This window comes from Catharus ustulatus, chromosome 36 (genome assembly GCF_009819885.2).
Source record: "Catharus ustulatus isolate bCatUst1 chromosome 36, bCatUst1.pri.v2, whole genome shotgun sequence".
In the NCBI taxonomy this organism is placed as follows: Eukaryota; Metazoa; Chordata; class Aves; order Passeriformes; family Turdidae; genus Catharus; species Catharus ustulatus.
Window position 1 is genome coordinate 1140754 of NC_046256.1, and position 24300 is coordinate 1165053.

The window sequence follows — 24300 nt, forward strand, 5'->3', positions numbered from 1 at the left end:
TTTTGGGGTGATTTTGGGATTAATTTTGGGATAATTTTGTGGGGTTTTTGGGATATTTTTGTGATTTTTTTGGGGTAATTTTGTGATTTTTTGGGATATTTTTGGGATTTTTTTGGGGTGATTTTGGGTGATTTTTTGGGTGATTTTTCTGATTTTTTGGGATAATTTTGTGATTTTTTGGGTTTATTTTTGGGATAATTTTGTGGGGTTTTTTTAGGATAATTTTGTGATTATTTTGGGGGGATTTTTGGGATAATTTCATGATTTTTTGGGATAATTTTGGGATAATTTTGGGATTTTTTGGGGATAATTTTGGGATTTTTTAGGGTGATTTTTGGGATAATTTTGGGATAATTTTGGGATTTTTTTGGGATAATTTTGTGATTTTTTGGGTGATTTTGGGGTTAATTTTGGGATAATTTCATGATTTTTTGGGATAATTTTGGGATTTTTTTGGGGTTTTTTTGGGGTGATTTTGGGATTTTTTTGGGGTGATTTTGGGGATATTTTTGGGATAATTTCATGATTTTTTGGGGATTTTTTTGGGATAATTTCGTGATTTTTTCGAGTGATTTTGGGGTGATTTTAGGGTGATTTTGGGGTTTTTTTGGGATAATTTTGTGATTTTTTTTTGGTGATTTTAGGGTGATTTTTGGGATAATTTTGGGATAATTTTGTGGGGTTTTTGGGATAATTTTGTGATTTTTTTGGGGTAATTTTGTGATTTTTTGGGATAATTTTGGGATTTTTTTGGGGTGATTTTGGGCGATTTTTTGGGTGATTTTTCTGATTTTTTGGGATAATTTTGTGATTTTTTGGGTTTATTTTTGGGATAATTTTGTGATTATTTTGGGGTGATTTTTGGGATAATTTCATGATTTTTTGGGATAATTTTGGGATTTTTTGGGATAATTTTGGGTGGTTTTGGGTTTATTTTTGGGATGATTTTGGGATAATTTTGGGATTTTTTTGGGGATTTTTTTGGGATAATTTTGTGATTTTTTGGGTGATTTTGGGGTTAATTTTGGGATAATTTCATGATTTTTTGGGATAATTTTGGGATTTTTTTGGGATTTTTTTGGGATAATTTTGGGATTTTTTTGGGGTGATTTTGGGGATATTTTTGGGATAATTTCATGATTTTTTGGGGATTTTTTTGGGATAATTTCGTGATTTTTTCGAGTGATTTTGGGGTGATTTTTGGGTGATTTTGGGATTTTTTTGGGATAATTTTGTGATTTTTTGGGTGATTTTGGGGTTAATTTTGGGATAATTTTGTGATTTTTTTTTGGTGATTTTAGGGTGATTTTTGGGATAATTTTGGGATTAATTTTGGGATAATTTTGTGGGTTTTTTTGGGATAATTTTGTGATTTTTTTGGGATAATTTTGGGATTTTTTTGGGATAATTTTGGGATTTTTTTCATGATTTTGGAGTGATTTTTGGGATAATTTTGAGATAATTTTAGGATATTTTTAAGATATTTTTGGGGTGATTTTGGGGTGATTTTGGGATAATTTTGGGTTTATTTTTAGGGTAATTTTGTGATTTTTTTTTAGTGATTTTTGGGATAATTTGGGGATATTTTTAGGATATTTTTGGGGTGATTTTGGGGGGATTTTTGGGGTGGTTTTTTTATTGCTTTGAGGTTATTTTTGGGACAATTTCGTGATTTTTTTGGGATAATTTTGTAATTTTTTTTGGTGATTTTTGGGATATTTTTTGGCTATTTTTAGGATATTTTTTGGGGTGATTTTGGGGATAATTTTGGAATAATTTTGGGATTTTTTTGGGATAATTTTGGGATTTTTTTGGGATAATTTTGGGATTTTTTTAGGGTGATTTTTGGGCTAATTTTGGGATTTTTTGGGGGTGTTTTTGGGATAATTTTGGGATATTTTTGGGGTGATTTTTGGATATTTTTAGGATAATTTTGGGATTTTTTTGGGATTATTTTTTGAATAATTTTGGGATTTTTTGGGGTGATTTTTGGGATAATTTTGGGATAATTTCAGGATATTTTTAAGATATTTTTGGGCTATTTTTAGGATATTTTTGGGGTGATTTTGGGGTGATTTTGGGTCGATTTTGGGGATAATTTTGGAACAATTTTGTGATTTTTTTGGAATAATTTTGGGGTTTTTGGGGGTGATTTTGTGATTTTTGGGGGTGATTCTGGGGTGATTTTTGGGATAATTTTGGGATTTTTTTAGGATATTTTTAAGATATTTTTGGGCTGTTTTTAGGATATTTTTGGGATATTTTTGGGGTGATTCTGGGGGATTTTTAGGGTAATTTTGTGATTTTTTTGGGGTGTTTTGGGGGGCGATTTTGGGATAATTTTGGGATAATTTTGTAATTTTTGGGGGATAATTTTGTGATTTTTTTTGGTGATTTTTGGGCTATTTTTGGGCTATTTTTAGGATATTTTTGGGGTGTTTTTGGGGGATTTTGGGGCTCTCACCCTGCACGTTGTGGCTGCTCAGGGCCAACCTGAGAGCGTCGGCGCCGCACTCGGGGATCCCCCGGGGAAACTGCAAACTCTGGGGGGAAAAATGGGAAAATTTGGGGGAAATTTGGGGGATTTGGGTCAATTTTGGGGTTTGGGATCAATTTTGGGGGGTCAGGGGCAATTTGGGGGGAAATTTGGGGGAAGTTTTGGGGGGTCAGGGGGGATTTGGGGTGAAATTTTGGGAGTTGAGGAGGAAAATTTGGGGGATTTGGGGTCAATTTTGGGGAATTGGGGGGATTTGGGATCAATTTTGGGGGAATTGGGGGGATTTGGGGTCAATTTTGGGGGATTGAAGAAGAAATTTGGGGGTCAGGGGGAAAATTTTGGAGGTTCAGGGGGAGAATTTGGGGGATTTGGGGTCAATTTTGGGGCGTCAGGGGCAATTTTGGGGGGAATTTGGGGGAATTTGGGGAAAATTTGGGGTCAGAGCAGAATTTGGGGTCAATTTTGGGAGGTCAGGGGGAAAATTTTGGGGGTCAGGGGGAGAATTTGGGGTTCAGGAGGGAATTTGGGGTCAATTTTGGGGTTTGAAGGGTGAAAATTTTGGGGTCAGGGGAAATTTGGGGGGCTTGGGGGGGAATTTGGGGGTCAGGGGAGAATTTGGGATCAATTTTGGGGGTCAGGGGAGAATTTTGGGGTCGATTTTGGGGTTGAGGGGGGAAATGAGGGGTCAGGGAGGGAATTTTTGGGGGATTTTGGGTCAATTTTGGGAGGTCAGGAGAGAAATTTGGGGGCTCAGAGGGGACTTGGGGTCAATTTTGGGGATTTTAGGTCATTTTTGGGTCATTTTTGGGTCATTTTTGGGGGATTTGGAGCCAGTTTTGGGGGATTTTTGGGGATTTTGGGTCAAATTTGAAGATTTTGGGGTCTTTTTTTGGCATTTTGGGGTCAATTTTGGGGATTTTAGGTCATTTTTGGGGGGATTTTGGGTCAATTTTGGGTCATTTTTGAGGATTTTGGGGTCATTTTTTGGGATTTTTGGGTCATTTTGGGGATTTTTGGGTCATTTTTGGGTCATTTTTGGGGTAATTCTTTGGGATTTCTGGCCATCTTGGGGGATTTTGGAGCATTTTTGGGGATTTTTTGGTCAATTTTCGGTCATTTTTGGGTCAATTTTTGGGGATTTTGGGTCATTTTGGGAGGGTTTGGGTTGATTTGGGGGATTTTGGGGTCATTTTTGGGGTTTTCAAGGTCAATTTTGGGGATTTTGGGTCAATTTTGGGGATTTTGGGTCAATTTTTTGGGATTTTGGGTCATTTTTGGGTCATTTTTGGGTCATTTTTGGGGGATTTGGAGCCAATTTTGGGGGATTTCTGGGGATTTTGGGTCAAATTTGAAGATTTTGGGGTCTTTTTTGGGGCCTTTTTGGTCAATTTTGAGTCAATTTTTGGGGATTTTGGGTCATTTTTGGGGTTTTTTATGTCAATTTTTTTGGATTTCGGGTCATTTTTTGGGATTTTTGGGTCATTTTTGTGGATTTTGGGTCATTTTTGGGTCAATTTTGGGGTTTTTGGGGATTTTTGGGGTCCCACCTGCCCCTCCTGAGCCACCTTCAGCTCCTTTGGGTCCAGGGTTCGGCTCTGGAGCTTCTCCTGCAGCTCCTGGGGGAGAAAAAAAACCAAAATCACCCCAAAAAACATCCCAAAAAAATCCCAAATTACCCCAAAAATCACCCCAAAATCACCCCAAAATTACCCCAAAATCAGCTGGGATTTGGTGGATTTTAAGGGATTTTTTGGGAGTTTTTTGGGATTTTTTTGGGATTTTTTGGGAGTTTTTTGGGATTTTTTTGGGATTTTTTGGGATTTTTTTGGGGATTTTTCTGGGTTTTTTTTTGATTTTTGGGTTTTTGAGATTTTGAGGATTTTGGGGATTTTTGGGATTTTTTTGATTTTGGGGATTTTTGGGATTTTGGGGATTTTGGGGATTTTTTTTTGATTTTTTAGGATTTTTTTTGGTTTTGGGATTTTTTTTGGGGTTTTTGGATTTTTGGGATTTTTTTGGGTTTTTTGGATTTTTTGAGGCTTTTTTGGGGAATTTTTGGCGTTTGAAGGTTTAGGATTTTTTGGGATTTTTTTTGATTTTTTTTTTATTTTGGAATTTTTGGTTTTTTGGGGTTTTTTTAGGGATTTTTGGGGTTTGAAGGTTAGGGATTTTGGGGATTTTTTTTTTTTTGGGGTTTAGGGATTTTTTTTTTTATTTCGGGATTTTTGATTTTTTTGGGATTTTTGGGGGAATTTTTGGTTTTTTGAGGATTTTGGGGGGATTTTTGGGGTTTGAAGGTTGGAATTTTTTGGGGATTTTTGGGATTTTTTGGGGTTTTTTTATTTTTAGGATTTTTTTGGGCTCACCTGCAGCGTTGCCCCCCTGATGACATCCCTGGGGTCGATGACGTTCCCCAGGGATTTGCTCATTTTCCTTCCTTGGGAATCCCGGACCAGGGAGTGCAGCAGCACCTGGGGGGACAAAAAGGGACAAAGGGACCCCAAAAATGGGATTGGGGACACTGAAAATGGGATTGGGGACCCCAAAAATGGGACCAGGGACCCCAAAATTGGGACCAGGGACACAAAAAATGGGACCAGGGACCCCAAAAATGGGATTGGGGACACAAAAAATGGGATTGGGGACACCAAAAATGGGACCAGGGACACTGAAAATGGGGAAAGGGACCCCAAAAATGGGGTTGGGGACACCAAAATTGGGGTTGGGGACACCAAAAATGGCACCAGGGACACAAAAAATGACACCAGGGACCCCAAAAATGGGACCAGAGACCCCAAAATTTGGATTGGGGACACTGAAAATGGGGACAAAAGGACACTGGGACCCCAAAAATGACACCAGGGACCCCAAAAATGGGATTGGGGACACAAAAAATGGGATTGGGGACACCAAAAATGGGGACAGAGACCCCAAAATTTGGATTGGGGACACTGAAAATGGGGACAGGGGACACAGGGACCCCAAAATTGGGACCAGGGACACCAAAAATGGGGACAGGGACCCCCCAGGCACCAGAAGAGGGGGAAGAGGGGACACAGGGGACACTTGGGGACATTTTTGGGGACATTTTGAGAATTTCTGGTGACATTTGGGGTCATTTTTGGCCCATTTTGGGCCGTTTTTGGTCACTTTGAGGACTCCAGGTAACATTTGGTGACATCTGGTGACACTTGGGGACATTTTTGGGCCACTTTGAGAATCCCTGGTGACATTTGGGATCATTTTTGGGTCATTTGGGGCCATTTTTGGCCATTTTGGGGCCATTTTTGGCCATTTTGGGGCTGTTTTTGCCCATTTTCAGAACCCCTGGTGACCCCTGGTGACCCTTGGGGACACTTTGGGGACACTTGGGGGCATTTTAAGACTTCCTGATGACATCTGGTGACACTTGAAGTCACTTTTGGGCCATTTGGGGTCATTTTTGGGCCATTTTTGGCCATTTTGGGGCCGTTTTTGGCCATTTTTGGCCATTTTGAGACCCCCAGGTGACACTTGGGGACACTTTGGGGACATTTTGTGACATTTGGGGACCTTTTGGAATGGCAGCTGTCCTGTCAGCCGCTGTCCCAGCATCACCATCCGAGCCACCCAGAAGAACAGGAGGTCACTGCCCGTCACCAGCACAGAATTGGGGTAAAAACGGCCAAAATCCGCGCTCTGGGGACACAGAAAGGGACAAAAAAGGGACAAAAAGGGACAGAAAAAGACATTTTAGGGACATTAAAGGACATTTCAAAAATATTTGGGGACATGTTGGGGACATTTAAGGACATTTAAGGACATTTAAGGACATTTTAGGAACATTTTGGGGTCATTTTAAGGAAATTTAGGGACATTTAGGGACATTTTTGGGGACATTTGGGGACACTTTTGGGACATTTTGGGGTCATTTCAGGAAATTTTGGGACATTTAAGGACGTTTAGGGACATTTTAAGGACACTTGGGGACATTCTGAGGCCATTTAAGGATATTCTAGGGACATTTGGGGACATTTAATTACATTTTAGGGACATTTAAGGGACATTTTGGGACATTTTGGGGACTTTTGGGGTCATTTTGGGACATTTAAGGATATTTTAAGGACATTTAAGGACATTTTAAGGCTATTTTGGGACATTTTGGGGACATTTAAGGACATTTCAAGCATATTTGGGGACATTTGGGGACATTTAGGAACATTTTAAGGACATTTAATGACATTTTAAGAATATTTAGGGACGTTTTAGGGACATTTAGGGACATTTTAAGGACACTTGGGGACATTTAAGGACATTTTAGGGACATTCTAGCACATTTTGGGGACATTTGGGGACACTTTTGGGACATTTTGGGGTCATTTCAGGAAATTTTGGGACATTTAAGGACATTTGAGGACATTTTAGGGACATTTAGGGACATTTTAAGGACATTTTGGGACATTTGGGGACATTTTAGTGACATTTGGGGATATTTAAGGACATTTAATGACATTTTAAGGCTATTTTGGGACATTTTGAGACATTTTAGGGACATTTAGGGACATTTTGGGAACATTTTGGGACATTAAAGGACATTTCAAAAATATTTGAGGACATTTTGGGGACATTTAATTACATTTTAGGGACATTTAAGGACATTTTGAGGTCATTTAGGGACATTTTAGGGACATTTAAGGACATTTAGGGACATTTTGGGGACTTTTAGGGACATTTTAGGGACATTTTGGGGTCATTTTGGGACATTTTGCGACATTTAAGGATATTTTAAGGACATTCAGGGACATTTAAGGACATTTAGGGACATTTAAGGACATTTAGGGACATTTTAAGGATATTTTGGGACATTTTGGGGACATTTAAGGACATTTCAAGCATATTTGGGGACATTTGGGGACATTTGGGGACATTTTAAGGACATTTAATGACATTTTAAGAATATTTAGGGACGTTTTAGGGACATTTAGGGACATTTTAAGGACACTTGGGGACATTTAAGGACATTTTAGGGACATTCTAGCACATTTTGGGGACATTTGGGGACACTTTTGGGACATTTTGGGGTCATTTCAGGAAATTTTGGGACATTTAAGAAAATTTGAGGACATTTTAGGGACATTTAGGAACATTTTAAGGACATTTTGGGACATTTAGGGACATTTTAGGAACATTTTGGGACATTAAAGCACATTTCAAAAATATTTGAGGACATTTTGGGGACATTTAATTACGTTTTAGGGACATTTAAGGACATTTTGAGGTCATTTTGGGACATTTTGGGACATTAAAGGACATTTCAAAAATATTTGAGGACATTTTGGGGACATTTAATTACGTTTTAGGGACATTTAAGGACATTTTGAGGTCATTTTGGGACATTTTGGGACATTTGGGGACATTTAAGGGACATTTTGGGACATTTTAGGGACATTTAAGGACATTTAGGGACATTTTAAGGATATTTTGGGACATTTTGGGGACATTTAAGGACATTTCAAGCATATTTGGGGACATTTGGGGACATTTAGGGACATTTTAAGGACATTCAATGACATTTTGGGGACATTAACGGACATTTTAAGGACATTTGGAGACATTTTGGGGTCATTTCAGGAAATTTAGGAACATTTTAAGGACATTCAATGACATTTTGGGGACATTAAGGGACATTTAAGGATATTTTAGGGACATTTTAGGGACATTTTGGGGTCATTTAAGGACATTTTAGGGACATTTTGGGCCATTTTAGTGACATTTAACGACATTTTGGGGACATTAAAGGACATTTTAAGGACATTTAGGGACATTTTGGGGACATTTGGGGACACTTTTGGGTCTCACCTGCTCGGGCCAGCCCAGGGCAGCGAAGGGGAAAAGGGCAGAGGAGAACCAGGTGTCCAAAACATCGGGGTCTGGGGACACAAAAATGTCACCAAATGTCACCAAACCCCAAATTTGGGGACTCCAAAATCCCACACCCAAAATTTCGGGATGCCAAACCCCAAAATCCCAAATTCCCAAACCCCAAAATCCCAAAATCCCAAACCCCAAAATCCCAAAATCCCAAACCCCAAAATCCCAAAATCCCAAACCCCAAAATCCCAAATTCCAAAACCCCAAACCCAAAATTTCGGGAACCCAAAATCCCAAACCCCAAATTTTGTGACCCTCAAACCCCAAATCCCAAATTTCAGGAACCCCAAACCCAAAATTTTGGGAATCCCCGACCCTCAAATCCCAAATTTTGGGACCCCAAAACCCCAAATCTCAAATCCCAAACCCCAATTTTGGGATCCCAAATCCCAAACCCCCAAATTTCAGGAACCCCAAACCCCAAAATCCCAAAACCCCAAACCCAAAATTTCAGGTTCCCCAAAATCCCAAAACCCCAAATTTGGGAATCCCCAAACCCCCAAATCCCAAATTCCAGGAATCCCAAAACCCAACCCCAAAATTTTGGGAATCCCCAAACCCCAAAATCCCAAATTGCAAAACCCCAAACCCAAAATTTCGGGAACCCAAAATCCCAAACCCCAAATTTTGTGACCCTCAAACCCCAAACCCCAAATTTCAGGAACCCCAAACCCAAAATTTTGGGAATCCCCGACCCTCAAATCCCAAATTTTGGGACCCCAAAACCCCAAATCTCAAATCCCAAACCCCAATTTTGGGATCCCCAAATCCCAAACCCCCAAATTTCAGGAACCCCAAACCCCAAAATCCCAAAATCCAAAATCCCAAACCCCAAATTTTGGAAGGCCAAAATCCCAAATTCCAAAACCCCAAACCCAAAATTTCAGGTTCCCCAAAATCCCAAAATCCCAAATTTGGGGATCCCCAAACCCCAAAATCCCAAAACCCCAAAACCCCAAAATCCCAAACCCCAAATCCCAAATTTCAGGATCCCCAAGACCCCAAACCCAAAATTTCAGGAACCGTAAAAACCCAAAATCCCAAATTTGAGCATCCCAAAATCCCAAATTCCAAAACCCCATATCCCAAATTTCAGATCCCCAAATCCCCAAACCCCAAATTTGGGGATCCCAAACCCCAAACCCAAAATTTCGGGATCCCCAAATCCCAAAGCCCCAAATTTTGGGATCCCAAAACCCCAAAACCCCAAATCCCAAATTTCAGGAACCCCAAACCCAAAATTTTGGGAATCCCCGACCCTCAAATCCCAAATTTTGGGACCCCAAAACCCCAAATCTCAAATCCCAAACCCCAATTTTGGGATCCCCAAATCCCAAACCCCCAAATTTCAGAAACCCCAAACCCCAAAATCCCAAAACCCCAAACCCAAAATTTCGGGATCCCCAAAATCCCAAAATCCAAAATCCCAAACCCCAAATTTTGGAAGGCCAAAATCCCAAATTCCAAAACCCCAAACCCAAAATTTCAGGTTCCCCAAACACCAAAATCCCAAATTTGGGGATCCCAAACTCCCAAATTTCAGGTTCCCCAAAACCCCAAACCCCAAATTTTGGGATCCCCAATCCCCAAAACCCCAAAACCCCAAAATCCCAAACCCCAAATCCCAGATTTCAGGATCCCCAAGACCCCAAACCCAAAATTTCAGGAACCCTAAAACCCCAAAATCCCAAATTTGGGCATCCCAAAATCCCAAATTGCAAAACCCCAAACCCAAAATTTCGGGAACCCAAAATCCCAAACCCCAAATTTTGTGACCCTCAAACCCCAAATCCCAAATTTCAGGAACCCCAAACCCAAAATTTTGGGAATCCCCGACCCTCAAATCCCAAATTTTGGGACCCCAAAACCCCAAATCTCAAATCCCAAACCCCAATTTTGGGATCCCCAAATCCCAAACCCCCAATTTTCAGGAACCCCAAACCCCAAAATCCCAAAACCCCAAACCCAAAATTTCGGGATCCCCAAAATCCCAAAACCCCAAAATCCCAAACCCCAAATTTTGGAAGGCCAAAATCCCAAATTCCAAAACCCCAAACTCCCAAATTTCAGGTTCCCCAAAATCCCAAATCCCAAATTTTGGGATCCCCAAACCCCAAAATCCCAAAACCCCAAAATCCCAAACCCCAAATCCCAAATTTCAGATCCCCAAATCCCCAAACCCCAAATTTGGGGATCCCAAACCCCAAACCCAAAATTTCGGGATCTCCAAATCCCAAAGCCCCAAATTTTGGGATCCCAAAACCCCAAAACCCCAAACCCAAAATTTCAGGAACCCCAAACCCCAAAATCCCAAATTTGGGGATCCCAAAACCCAAACCCCAAATCCCAAATTTCAGATCCCCAAATCCCCAAACCCCAAATTTGGGGATCCCAAACCCCGAACCCAAAATTTCGGGATCTCCAAACCCCAAAACCCCAAATTTTGGGACCCCGACCCCCCCCCCAGTCTCACCTGTACAGGTGAGCCCCCAACCCAAACCCCAAATTTGGGGATCCTAAAACCCCAAACCCCAAATTTTGGATCCCAAACCCCCACCAAGTCTCACCTGTCCAGGTGAGCCCCAAACCCCAAATTTTGGATCCCAAACCCCCCCAGTCTCACCTGCCCAGGTGAGCACCCAAACCCCAATCCCAAATTTTGGATTCCAACCCCCCCATTCTCACCTTGCTGCACCTGCACCTGCCCAGGTGAGCCCCAAACCCCAAACCCCAAATTTGGGATCCCAAACCCCCCCCCAATCTCACCTTGCTGCAGCCTCACCTGTCCAGGTGAGCCCCAAACCCCAAATTTGGGATCCCAACCCCCCAGTCTCACCTTGCTGCAGCTGCACCTGTCCAGGTGAGCACCCAAACCCCAAAACCCCAAATTTTGGATCCCAAACCCCCCCCCCAGTCTCACCTGTCCAGGTGAGCCCCAAACCCCAAATTTGGGGACCCTCCAGGTCTCACCTTGCTGCAGCCTCACCTGTCCAGGTGAGCCCCAATCCCAAATTTTGGATCCCAAGCCCCCCATTCTCAGCTGTCCAGGTGAGCCCCAATCCCAAATTTTGGATCCCAAACCCCCCCAGTCTCACCTGTCCAGGTGAGCCCCAAACCCCAAATTTTGGATCCCAACCCCCCCCATTCTCACCTTGCTGCAGCTGCACCTGCCCAGGTGAGACCCCAAACCCCAAACCCCAAATTTGGGGACCCTCCAGGTCTCACCTTGCTGCAGCTGCACCTGCCCAGGTGAGCAGCCCAGGGTCTCGGCCGCCTCCGCCCGCGCCTCGGCCTCGCTGCGGCCAACGAACCAGGGACCCTCCTGGGGACACACCTGAGACACCTGAGACACCTGAGACACACCTGGGGACACCTGAGACACACCTGGGGACACCTGAGACACCTGGGGACACACCTGAGACACCTGAGACACCTGAGATACCTGGGGACACCTGGGGACACCTGGGGACACACCTGAGACACACCTGAGACACCTGGGACACACCTGGGGACACCTGGGCACACCTGTGCACACCTGGGGACACCTGGGCACACCTGAGCCACACCTGAGCCACACCTGAGCACACCTGGGCACACCTGAGCACACCTGAGCCACACCTGAGCACACCTGAGACACACCTGGGCACACCTGAGCACACCTGTGACACACCTGAGCACACCTGGGCACACCTGAGCACACCTGAGACACACCTGGGCACACCTGAGACACACCTGGGCACACCTGAGCACACCTGAGCACACCTGGGCACACCTGAGCACACCTGGGCACACCTGGGCACACCTGAGCACACCTGAGACACACCTGGGCACACAACTGAGCACACCTGGGCACACCTGGGCACACCTGGGCACTCTGAGGACTCACCTGGGCCACACCTGCAGCTCCTGGGGCTCCCGGGGGCTCCCTCACCTGGTAGGCAGGTACGCGGTGACCCCACCAGAGCTGGCGGGAGAGGCACCAATCCCTGCGGGGGGGAGGGGCTGGGGTCACCTGGGTGCACCTGGGGGTCACCTGGGCGCACCTGGGACACGCCCACAGCACCTGGGTACACCTGGGACACACCCAGAGACACCTGGGCGCACCTGGGACACGCCCAGAGCACCTGGGCACACCTGGGCACATCTGGGGGTCACCTGGGACACGCCCAAAGACACCTGAGAGACACCCAGAGCACCTGGGGCACACCTGAGTACACCTGGGCCACGCCCAGAGCACCTGGGTACACCTGGGCACATCTGGGGGTCACCTGGGCGCACCTGGGACACGCCCAAAGACACCTGAGAGCCCCACCCAAACACCTGGGCACACCTGGGACACGCCCAGGGACACCTGGGAGACACCTGAGCACACCTGGGCGCACCTGGGACACGCCCAGAGCACCTGGGACACACCTGAGCGCACCTGGGCCACACCCAGGGACACCTGAGACCCCACCCAAACACCTGGGCACACCTGGGAAACACCCAGAGACACCTGAGAGACACCCAGAGACACCTGGGAGACACCTGAGCACACCTGGGACACACCCAGAGACACCTGGGACACACCTGAGCACACCTGAGCACACCTGGGCACACCTGGGACACGCCCAGAGACACCTAAGACGCACCTGAGACCTCTCCTAAACACCTGAGCCCCCCACCTGTCCCCCCCCACCTGTCCCCCCCTCACCTGTCCCCCCCTCACCTGTCCCCCCCTCACCTGTCCCCTCCCCCTCACCTGTCCCCCCTCACCTGTCCCCCCCTCACCTGTCCCCTCCCCCTCACCTGTCCCCTCTCACCTGTCCCCCCCCCTCACCTGTCCCCCCCTCACCTGTCCCCCCCTCACCTGTCCCCCCCTCACCTGTCCCCCCTCACCTGTCCCCCCCCCTCACCTGTCCCCCCCCCTCACCTGTCCCCCCCCCTCACCTGTCCCCCCTCACTTGTCCCCCCCTCACCTGTCCCCCCCTCACCTGTCCCCCCCTCACCTGTCCCCCCCCTCACCTGTCCCCCCTCACCTGTCCCCCCCTCACCTGTCCCCCCCTCACCTGTCCCCCCCTCACCTGTCCCCCCCTCACCTGTCCCCCCCTCACCTGTCCCCCCTCACCTGTCCCCCCCTCACCTGTCCCCCCTCACCTGTCCCCCCCCTCACCTGTCCCCCCCTCACCTGTCCCCCCCCCCTCACCTGTCCCCCCCTCACCTGTCCCCCCTCACCTGTCCCCTCCCCCCCCACCTGTCCCCCCCTCACCTGTCCCCCCCTCACCTGTCCCCTCACCTGTCGCCCTCTCACCTGTCCCACCTGTCCCCTCACCTGTCCCCCCCCTCACCTGTCCCCCCCTCACCTGTCCCCCCCTCACCTGTCCCCCCCTCACCTGTCCCCCCTCACCTGTCCCCTCACCTGTCCCCCCCTCACCTGTCCCCCCCCCTCACCTGTCCCCTCCCCCTCACCTGTCCCCCCTCACCTGTCCCCCCCCTCACCTGTCCCCCCCTCACCTGTCCCCCCCTCACCTGTCCCCCCCTCACCCCACGTTCTCCATCCAGCTCTTCCAGTTCTTCTCGTGGAATTTGGGAACCAGGTGGAGCCGCCCCGACGTCACGGCCTGGGGACAGGTGAGACAGGTGAGAGACAGGTGAGACAGGTGAGACAAGGACAGGTGAGACAGGTGAGACAAGGACAGGTGAGACAGGTGAGAGACAGGTGAGACAGGGGAGAGACAGGTGAGAAAGGATCAGGTGAGACAGATGAGATACAGGTGAGACAAGGACAGGTGAGACAGGTGAGATACAGGTGAGATACAGGTGAGACAAGGACAGGTGAGAGACAGGTGAGACAAGGACAGGTGAGACAGGGGAGAGACAGGTGAGAGAGGGACAGGTGAGACAGGTGAGACAGGGGAGAGACAGGTGAGACAAGGACAGGTGAGACAGGTGAGACAAGGACAGGTGAGACAGGTGATACAGGTGAGACAGGTGAGACAGGTGAGACAGGTGATACAGGTGAGACAGATGAGATACAGGTGAGATACAGACAGGTGAGATACAGGTGATACAGGTGAGACAGGTGAGACAGGAACAGGTGAGACAGGTGAGACAGGTGAGAAAGGTGAGACAGGTGAGATACAGGTGAGATACAGACAGGTAAGATACAGGTGAGACAGATGAGACAGGAACAGGTGAGACAGGTGAGACGCAGGTGAAGACAGGTGGGACAAGGACAGGTGAGACAGGAACAGGTGGGACAGGTGAGACAGGTGAGACAGGTGAGACAGGTGAGACAGGAACAGGTGGGACAGGTGAGAACAGCCGAGGCAGGTGAGATGGACAGGTGACACATGGAGAAGTGAGACAGCTGAGACATGGCCAGGTGAGATGGGACAGGTGAGCTCCCCCAGGTGTATCCCAGGTGTGTTTTCCCCCCCAGGTGTGCCCAGGTGTGTCCCAGGTGTGTTATTTCCCCCCCAGGTGTGTCCCAGGTGTGCCCAGGTGTATCCCAGGTGTGTTATTTCCCCCCCAGGTGTGTCCCAGGTGTATCCCAGGTGTGTTATTTCCCCCCCAGGTGTGCCCAGGTGTGCCCAGGTGTGCTCCCATCCCCCCAGGTGTGTTATTTCCCCCCAGGTGAGCTCACCTGCAGCGCCTCCCGGGCCATCTCCTCACAGCTCAGAAACCAGCTGTGTCCCAGGTGTGTCCCAGGTGTGTCCCAGGTGTGTTCCCATCCCCCCAGGTGTGCCCAGGTGTGCCCAGGTGTGCCCAGGTGAGCTCACCTGCAGCGCCTCCCGGGCCATCTCCTCACAGCTCAGGAACGAGGTGTGCCCAGGTGTGCCCAGGTGTGTTCCCATCCCCCCAGGTGTGCCCAGGTGTATCCCAGGTGTGCCCAGGTGTGTTCCCATCCCCCCAGGTGTGCCCAGGTGTGCCCAGGTGTGCCCAGGTGTGCCCAGGTGAGCTCACCTGCAGCGCCTCCCCGGCCATCTCCTCACAGCTCAGGAACCAGGTGTGCCCAGGTGTGCCCAGGTGTGTTCCCATCCCCCCAGGTGTGTCCCAGGTGTGTTCCCATCCCCCCAGGTGTGCCCAGGTGTGCCCAGGTGAGCTCACCTGCAGCGCCTCCCGGGCCATCTCCTCACAGCTCAGGAACCAGGTGTGCCCAGGTGTCCCCAGGTGTGTTCCCATCCCCCCAGGTATCCCCAGGTGTGCCCAGGTGTATCCCAGGTGTGTTATTTCCCCCCAGGTGAGCTCACCTGCAGCGCCTCCCGGGCCATCTCCTCACAGCTCAGGAACCACTGACGCTTGAGCAGGAACTCCACGACGTCACCGGAGCGGCTGCGGGGACAGGTGGGGACAGGTGAGGGGACAGGTGAGGGGACACCTGGGGACAGGTGGGAACAGGTGAGGGGACAGGTGAGAGAACACCTGGGGACAGGTGAGGGACAGGTGAGGGGACACCTGGGGACACCTGGGGACAGGTGAGAGAACACCTGGGGACAGGTGAGAGAACACCTGGGGACAGGTGAGGGACAGGTGGGGACAGGTGAGGGGACACCTGGGGACAGGTGAGAGAACACCTGGGGACAGGTGAGGGGACAGGTGAGGACAGGTGGGGACAGATGAGACAGGGACGGGTGAGGGGACACTGGGAACAGGTGAGAGGGTGACAGGTGACACAGGGGGTGTGCCAGGTGTCACCTGGGCACACCTGGCCGTACCTGCAGAGCGGCAGGTGACACAGGGGGCTGACAGGTGACACAGGGGGTGTGACAGGTGACACAGGGGGGCTCACAGGTGACACAGGGGGCTCACAGGTGACACAGCGGGCTCACAGGTGACACAGGGGGTGTGACAGGTGACACAGGGGGGCTGACAGGTGACACAGGGGGTGTGACAGGTGACACAGGGGGTGTGACAGGTGACACAGGGGGCTGACAGGTGACACAGGGGGGCTCACAGGTGACACAGGGGGTGTGCCAGGTGACACAGGGGGCTCACAGGTGACACAGGGGGGCTGACAGGTGACACAGGGGGTGTGACAGGTGACACAGGGGGTGTGACAGGTGACACAGGGGGGCTGACAGGTGACACAGGGGGTGTGCCAGGTGACACAGGGGGTGTGACAGGTGACACAGGGGGGCTGACAGGTGACACAGGGAGGGTGATAGGTGACACAGGGGGCTCACAGGTGACACAGGGGGTGTCACAGGTGTCACCTGGCCGTACCTGCAGAGCGGCAGGTGACACAGGGAGGGTGACAGGTGACACTGAGGGGTGACAGGTGACACCTGGCCGTACCTGCAGAGCGGCAGGGTCATGGCGTGGTCCTGCACCCCCCGGAGCAGCCCCAGCTGGGCCAGAGCGGCCACGACGAGGGGACGGGCCTGGAACCTGGGGACACCCTGGGGACAGAGGGGACACACCTGAGCACACCTGGGCACACACCTGAGCACACCTGGGGACACCTGGGGACACACCTGGGGACACCCTGGGGACAGAGGGGACACCTGAGCACACCTGAGCACACCTGGGCACACCTGGGGACACCTGAGCACACCTGGACACACCTGGGGGCACACCTGTCCCACCTTTACCTGCAGCCACCCCCCCCCAGGGGGACACCTGAGCACACCTGGGCACACCTGGGCACACCTGGGACACACCTGGGGACACCTGGGCACACCTGGGACACACCTGGGATACACCTGAGCACACCTGAGCACACATGGGCACACCTGGGGACACCTGGGATACACCCGAGCACACCTGGGACACACCTGGGATACACCCGAGCACACCTGGCACACCTGAGCACACCTGGGCACACCTGGGCACACCTCGCACACCTGAGCACACCTGGGCACACCTGGGTACACCTGGGGACACACCTGTCCCACCTGTCCCACGTTTACCTGCAGCCACCCCCCCCCAGGGGGACACCTGAGCACACCTGGGCACACACCTGTCACACCTGTCACACCTGGGGACACACCTGTCACACCTGTCACCCCTTTACCTGCAGCCACCCCCCCCCAGGGGGACACCTGAGCACACCTGGGCACACACCTGTCACACCTGTCACACCTGGGGACACACCTGTCCCACCTGTCCCCCCTTTACCTGCAGCCACCCCCCCCCAGGGGGACACCTGAGCACACCTGGGGGCACACCTGTCCCACCTGTCACACACCAGAGCACACCTGGGCACACCTGGGCACACACCTGTCCCACCTGTCACCCCTTTACCTGCAGCCACCCCCCCCCAGGGGGACACAAGGCGCCGTCGTCGCCGATGACCGAGAGCAGCGGCAGCGAGTGAGCGCGGGCCAGGGCCAGGTCCTGGGGGCTGTGCCCAGGTGTGACCTTCACCGCACCTGGGGACAGGTGTGACACACCTGTGACACCTGAGTGACACCTGAGTCACCTCAGTGTCACCTGAGTGTCACCTGTGTCACCTGAGTCACCTACTGTCACCCAGTGTCCTGGGGGCTGTGCCCAGGTGTCACCTTCACCGCACCTGGGGACAGGTGTGACACCTGAGTGACACCTGTGTGACACACCTGAGTGACACCTGAGTGACACCTGAGTGACACCTGAGTCATCTCTGACACACCTGAGTGACACCTGAGTGACACCTGAGTGACACCTGTGTGACACCTGTGTGACACCTGAGTGACACCTGAGTGACACCTGAGTGACACCTGAGTCATCTCTGACACACCTGACTGTCACCTGAGTGACACCTGAGTCACCTACTGTCACCCACTGTCCTGGGGGCTGTGCCCAGGTGTGACCTTCACCGCACCTGGGGACAGGTGTGACACCTGAGTGACACCTGAGTGACACCTGAGTCATCTCTGACACACCTGAGTGTCACCTGTGTGACACCTGAGTCACCTACTGTCACCCACTGTCCTGGGGGCTGTGCCCAGGTGTGACCTTCACCGCACCTGGGGACAGGTGTGACACACCTGAGTGACACCTGAGTGACACCTGAGTCACCTCAGTGTCACCTGAGTGTCACCTGTGTCACCTGAGTCACCTGAGTCACCTCAGTGTCACCCACTGTCCTGGGGGCTGTGCCCAGGTGTGACCTCCACCGCACCTGGGGACAGGTGTGACACCTGAGTGACACCTGTGTGACCTCACCTGTGTCACCTGTGTCACGTCAGTGTCACCTGAGTGTCACCTGTGTCACCTCAGTGTCACCTGAGTGTCACCTGTGTCACCTGAGTCACCTGAGTCACCTCAGTGTCACCCACTGTCCTGGGGGCTGTGCCCAGGTGTGACCTCCACCGCACCTGGGGACAGGTGTGACACCTGAGTGACACCTGTGTGACCTCACCTGTGTCACCTGTGTCACGTCAGTGTCACCTGAGTGTCACCTGTGTCACCTCAGTGTCACCCCTCGCTTTCCTTCCAATCCCAAACTGGTCCCAGTGCTCCCTCCCAGTCCCCCCCAGTCCCTCCCAGTTCATCCCAGTCCCTCCCAGTCCCTCCCAGTCCCCTCCCAGTCCCTCCCAGTCCCCCCCAGTCCCTCCCAGTTCCCTCCCAGTTCCCTCCCAGTCCATCCCAGTCCATCCCAGTCCCCTCCCAGTCCATCCCAATCCCCTCCCAGTCCCTCCCAGTCCCTCCCAGTCCCCCCCAGTCCCCCCCAGTCCCTCACCAGTGCCCCGCCCCGGCTCCACGCTGTCGTCGCTCACCACGGGCAGCAGGGCCCCGCTGAACGGGTGCCGCACCCGGCGCCCATGGAGGTGCTGAGGGGGCGGGGCCAGGTCAGGCCACGCCCCGAGCCACGCCCCGACCACGCCCAGAACGCGCGCTGGCCCTTTAAGAGCCGCCTCAGGCCAAGCCACGCCCACTTCGGGGGGTGGAGCCATTCCTGACCAATCCCTGCCTTGGCCACGCCCACACAACCATTTAAGGTAAGGCCACACCCCCATTTACGAGCCACATCCACTTGACCTTATATGGAGATACCAAGGGGGAGGGGCCAAATAAAGAAAGCCACGCCCACACAACCATTTACAGCAAGGCCACACCCCCATTTACAAGCCACACCCATTTGTCCTTACATGGAGCTACAAGAAAGGGGAGGGGCTTAATCAAGGGAACCACGCCCACAGACCACGCCCATCTCCATTTTAGGGGGTCTTAAGGCCACGCCCCTCCCCTGAGAATCCCCCACATTGAAGCCACGCCCCTCCAGGTGAGGCCCCGCCCTCAGTGAGGCCCCGCCCCTCACCAGATTAGGCTCCACCCCCTCAAGTGAGGCCCCTCCCAGGTAAGCCCCACCCCCCTTGAGACCCCGCCCCCTTGAGGCCCCACCCCTCAGGTAAAGCCCCGCCCCATTGAACCCCTCCCAATTAGGCCCCACCCCCTCAAGTGAGGCTCCACCCCCTCAGGTGAGCCCCCCCCATTGTGGCTCCGCCCCCATTGTGGCTCCGCCCCCATTGTGGCTCCGCCCCCTCAGATAAAGCCCCGCCCCCAGACAAAGCCCCCCCAATTAGGCCCCACCCCCATTGTGGCCCCGCCCCCTGAGGTGTGGCCCCGCCCCCTGATGTGTGGCCCCGCCCCTCACCAGATGAAGCCCCGCCCCCTGGTGTGTGGCCCCGCCCCCTGAGGTGTGCCCCCGCCCCTCACCAGGTGAAGCCCCACCCCCAATGTGTGGCCCCGCCCCCAGGTTGGCCCCGCCCCTCACCAGGTGAAGCCCCGCCCCCCCGGTTGGCCCCGCCCCTCACCAGGTAGCGCGGGTCCCGCGGGTTGACGGCCACGGCCACGTCCCCAAAGAGCGTCTCGGGGCGGGTGGTGGCCACGGGGACCTCCAGCCCTGGGGACAAAATGGTGTCACCCCAATGTCCCCAGTGTCACCCCAAATGTCCCCAGTGCCACCCCCAGTGCCACCAGTGTCACCCCAATGTCCCCAGTGCCACCCCCAGTGCCACCAGTGTCACCCCAATGTCCCCAGTGCCACCCCCAGTGCCACCAGTGTCCCCCAAATGTCCACAATGTCCCCAGTGCCACCCCAGTGTCCCCAATGTCCACAATGTCCCCAGTGTCACCCCAATGTCCCCAGTGCCACCCCCAGTGCCACCAGTGTCCCCAATGTCCACAATGTCCCCAGTGCCACCCCAATGTCCCCAGTGCCACCCCAATGTCCCCTCAGTGTCCCCAATGTCCCCAAATGTCCCCAGTGTCCCCAATGTCCCCAATGTCCCCAATGTCCCCAATCCCCCCAATGTCCCCTCAGTGTCCCCAATGTCCCCAAATTCCCAGTGTCCCCAAATGTCCCCCCAATCCCCTCCAATGTCCCCAATGTCCCCCCAATGTCCCTGAGTGTCCCCAATGTCCCCTCAATGTCCCCAATGTCCCCAATCCCCTGGATGTCCCCAATCCTCTCCAACGTCCCCAAATGTCCCCAATCCCCCCAAATGTCCCCAATGTCCCCAGTGTGTCCCCAATGTCCCCTCAGTGTCCCCAATGTCCCCAAATTCCCAGTGTCCCCAAATGTCCCCCCAATCCCCTCCAATGTCCCCACTGTCCCCAGTGTCCCCAATCCCCTCAGTGTCCCCAATCCCCCCAAATGTCCCCAATGTCCCCAGTGTCCCCAATCCCCTGTGATCCCCCCAAATGTCCCCAATGTCCCCAATCCCCCCAATGTCCCCTCAGTGTCCCCAATGTCCCCAAATTCCCAATGTCCCCAAATGTCCCCAGTGTCCCCACTGTCCCCAGTGTCCCCAATCCCCTGAATGTCCCCAGTGTCCCCAATGTCCCCAAATGTCCCCAATCCCCTCCAATGTCCCCAATGTCCCCAAATGTCCCCAATCCCCCCAGTGTCCCCAATGTCCCCAAATGTCCCCAATCCCCTCAGTGTCCCCAATGTCCCCAATGTCCCCAATCCCCACCATTGTCCCCAATGTCCCCCCTGTCCCCACCCACCGTCGTCCCCCTCCACGGGGTAGGCGAAGGTGACGAGGACGCCGAAGGTCACGGGGTGGGGACAGTTGGGGACACTGAGCTGGGTGGGACCTGCCAGGACACGGGGCTCCACCTGGGGGACAGAGGGGACATCAGTGGGGACATTGGGGGGACATTGGGGACATTGGGGACACTGGAGACACTGAGGACACTGGGGGGACTTGGGGACATTTGGGGACACTGGGGACAGTGGGGACATTGGGGACATTGGGGACATTGGGGACATTGGGGACACTCAGGGACATTGGGGGGACATTGGGGACATTTGGGGGATTGGGGACGTTGGGGACACTGAGGGGACATTGAGGACACTTTGATGATCCTTGGGGACATTTGGGATTTGGGGACACTGTGGACATTGGGGACACTGAGGGGACATTGGGGACAGTGTGGACAGTGAGGATTTGAGGACACTGATGACCCTTGGTGACCCCTGGTGACCCCTGGTGACATTTGGGGACATTTGGGAACAATGGGAACATTTGGGATTTGGGGACATTTGGGGACATTGAGGGGACATTGAGGACACTGGGGGGATTGGGGACATTGAGGGGACATTGGGGACATTTGGGACATTTGGGATTTGGGGACATTTGGGGACATTGAGGGGACATTGGGGACATTTGGGACATTTGGGATTTGGGGACATTTGGGGACATTGAGGGGACATTGAGGACACTGAGGGGTTTGGAGACATTGGGGACCTTGGGGGGGATTGGGGACATTGAGGACATTGGGGACATTTAGGGATGGGGGTTTGAGGACACTGATGACCCTTGGTGACCCTTGGTGACACTCAGGTGACATTTGGGGACATTTGTGACACCTCAATGTCCGAAATCGACGATCTCAGGGCACAGCTCCAGGTCACCCTGGGGGTTTGGGGACATTTGGGGACACTGGGGATGGGGGTTTGAGGACACTGATGACCCTTGGGGACACTTTGATGACCCCAGGTGACACTTGGGGACATTTGTGACACCTCAATATCCGATATTGACGATCTCAGGGCACAGCTCCAGGTCACCCTGGGGGTTTGGTGACATTGGGGACATTTAGGCATGGGGGTTTGAGGACACTGATGACCCTTGGTGACACTCAGGTGACACTTGGGGACATTTGTCACACCTCTATATCAGATATTGATGATCTCAGGGCACAGCTCCAGGTCACCCTGAGGGTTTGGGGACATTGGGGACAGCGGGGATTTGGGGACAGTGAGGGTTTGACGACCCTTGGTGACCCTTGGGGACACTTTGATGACCCCAGGTGACATTTGGGGACATTTGTCACACCTCTATATCAGATATCGACGATCTCAGGGCACAGCTCCAGGTCACCCTGAGGGTTTGGTGACATTGGGGACATTTAGGGATGGGGGTTTGAGGACACTGATGACCCTTGGTGACCCTTGGTGACCCCTGGTGACACTCAGGTGACACTTGGGGACATTTGTGACACCTCAATGTCGGATATTGACGATCTCAGGGCACAGCTCCAGGTCACCCTGGGGGTTTGGGGACATTGGGGACACTGGGGATGGGGGTTTGAGGACACTGATGACACTGATGACCCTTGGTGACACTCAGGTGACACTTGGGGACATTTGTCACCTCAATGTCGGATATTGATGATCTCAGGGCACAGCTCCAGGTCACCCTGGGGGTTTGGGGACACTCAGGTGACACTTGGGGACATTTGTCACCTCAATGTCGGATATTGATGATCTCAGGGCACAGCTCCAGGTCACCGCCCTCAGGTCCCTGCGGATCAGCCCCGCCCGGAACAGGAGCACGAACGCCTCGGTGACAGCGCGGGAGAAACCCTGGGGACAGAAAGGGACACTTGGGGACATTGTGGGGACACACAGAGACACACAGGGACACCCAGAACGCCTCGGTGACAGCGCGGGAGAAACCCTGGGGACAGAAAGGGACACTTGGGGACATTGTGGGGACACACAGAGACACACAGGGACACCCAGAACGCCTCGGTGACAGCGCGGGAGAAACCCTGGGGACAGAAAGGGACACCTTGGGGACACTGAGGGGACAGTGTGGGGACACCCAGAGACACAGGGACACACAGAACGCCTCGGTGACAGCGCGGGAGAAACCCTGGGGACAGAAAGGGACACCTTGGGGACACTGAGGGGACAGTGAGGGGACACACAGAGACACACAGGGACAGCCAGAACGCCTCGGTGACAGCGCGGGAGAAACCCTGGGGACACAGAGATGGCACTTGGGGACACTTGGGGACAGTTTGGGGACAGAAAGGGACACCTGGGGACACCTGGGGACACTCTGGGAACACCTGGAACACCTCGGTGACACCTTAGGGACACCATGGTGACACTTGGGGACACTCTAGGGACACCCTGGGGACACTCAAGTGACATTTGGTGACACAAAGGGACACTTGGGGACACTGAGGTGACACTGAGGTGACATTTGGTGACATTTGGGGACACTGAGGTGACACTGAGGTGACACTGAGGTGACATTTGGGGACACTCACAGGGTCCATGGTGAACCTTTCCCTGCTCCAGCCCAGCCAGGGTTGGGGACACCTTGGTGACACTGAGGTGACACTTTGGTCACACTGAGGTGACACCTCGGGGACACTGAGGTGACACTGAGGTGACACTGAGGTGACACTGAGGTGACACTGAGATGACATTCCGGTGACATTTGGGGACACTCACGGGGTCCATGATGAACCTCTCCCTGCTCCAGTCCAATGAAGGCTGGTGACACGTTGGTCACACTGAGGTGACACTGAGGTGACACTTTGGGGACACTGAGGTGACATTTGGGGACACTGAGGTGACACTGAGGTGACACTGAGGTGACACTGAGGTGACATTTGGGGACACTCACGGGGTCCATGGTGAACCTCTCCCTGCTCCAGTCCAATGAAGGCTGGTGACACCT

At 52.4% G+C, this 24300-nt stretch overlaps 1 protein-coding gene across 1 annotated transcript in view; it reads right to left on the reverse strand.

Annotated features, from left to right (window-relative positions):
• Window positions 1-24300, reverse strand: part of VARS2 (valyl-tRNA synthetase 2, mitochondrial) — a 52262-nt gene that overhangs the window by 10026 nt on the left and 17936 nt on the right. The window contains exons 9-23 of the mRNA XM_033084116.1: window positions 23070-23189; window positions 21326-21437; window positions 20128-20216; window positions 19053-19143; window positions 17633-17760; window positions 16685-16788; window positions 15640-15721; window positions 13931-14007; window positions 12294-12393; window positions 11633-11729; window positions 8336-8406; window positions 6050-6175; window positions 4864-4968; window positions 4045-4113; window positions 2465-2543 (exon numbers count right to left, since the gene is read on the reverse strand). Of these exons, the coding sequence (XP_032940007.1) occupies window positions 2465-2543; window positions 4045-4113; window positions 4864-4968; window positions 6050-6175; window positions 8336-8406; window positions 11633-11729; window positions 12294-12393; window positions 13931-14007; window positions 15640-15721; window positions 16685-16788; window positions 17633-17760; window positions 19053-19143; window positions 20128-20216; window positions 21326-21437; window positions 23070-23189 (1450 nt within the window). The remainder of the gene's footprint in view (window positions 1-2464; window positions 2544-4044; window positions 4114-4863; window positions 4969-6049; window positions 6176-8335; window positions 8407-11632; window positions 11730-12293; window positions 12394-13930; window positions 14008-15639; window positions 15722-16684; window positions 16789-17632; window positions 17761-19052; window positions 19144-20127; window positions 20217-21325; window positions 21438-23069; window positions 23190-24300) is intronic.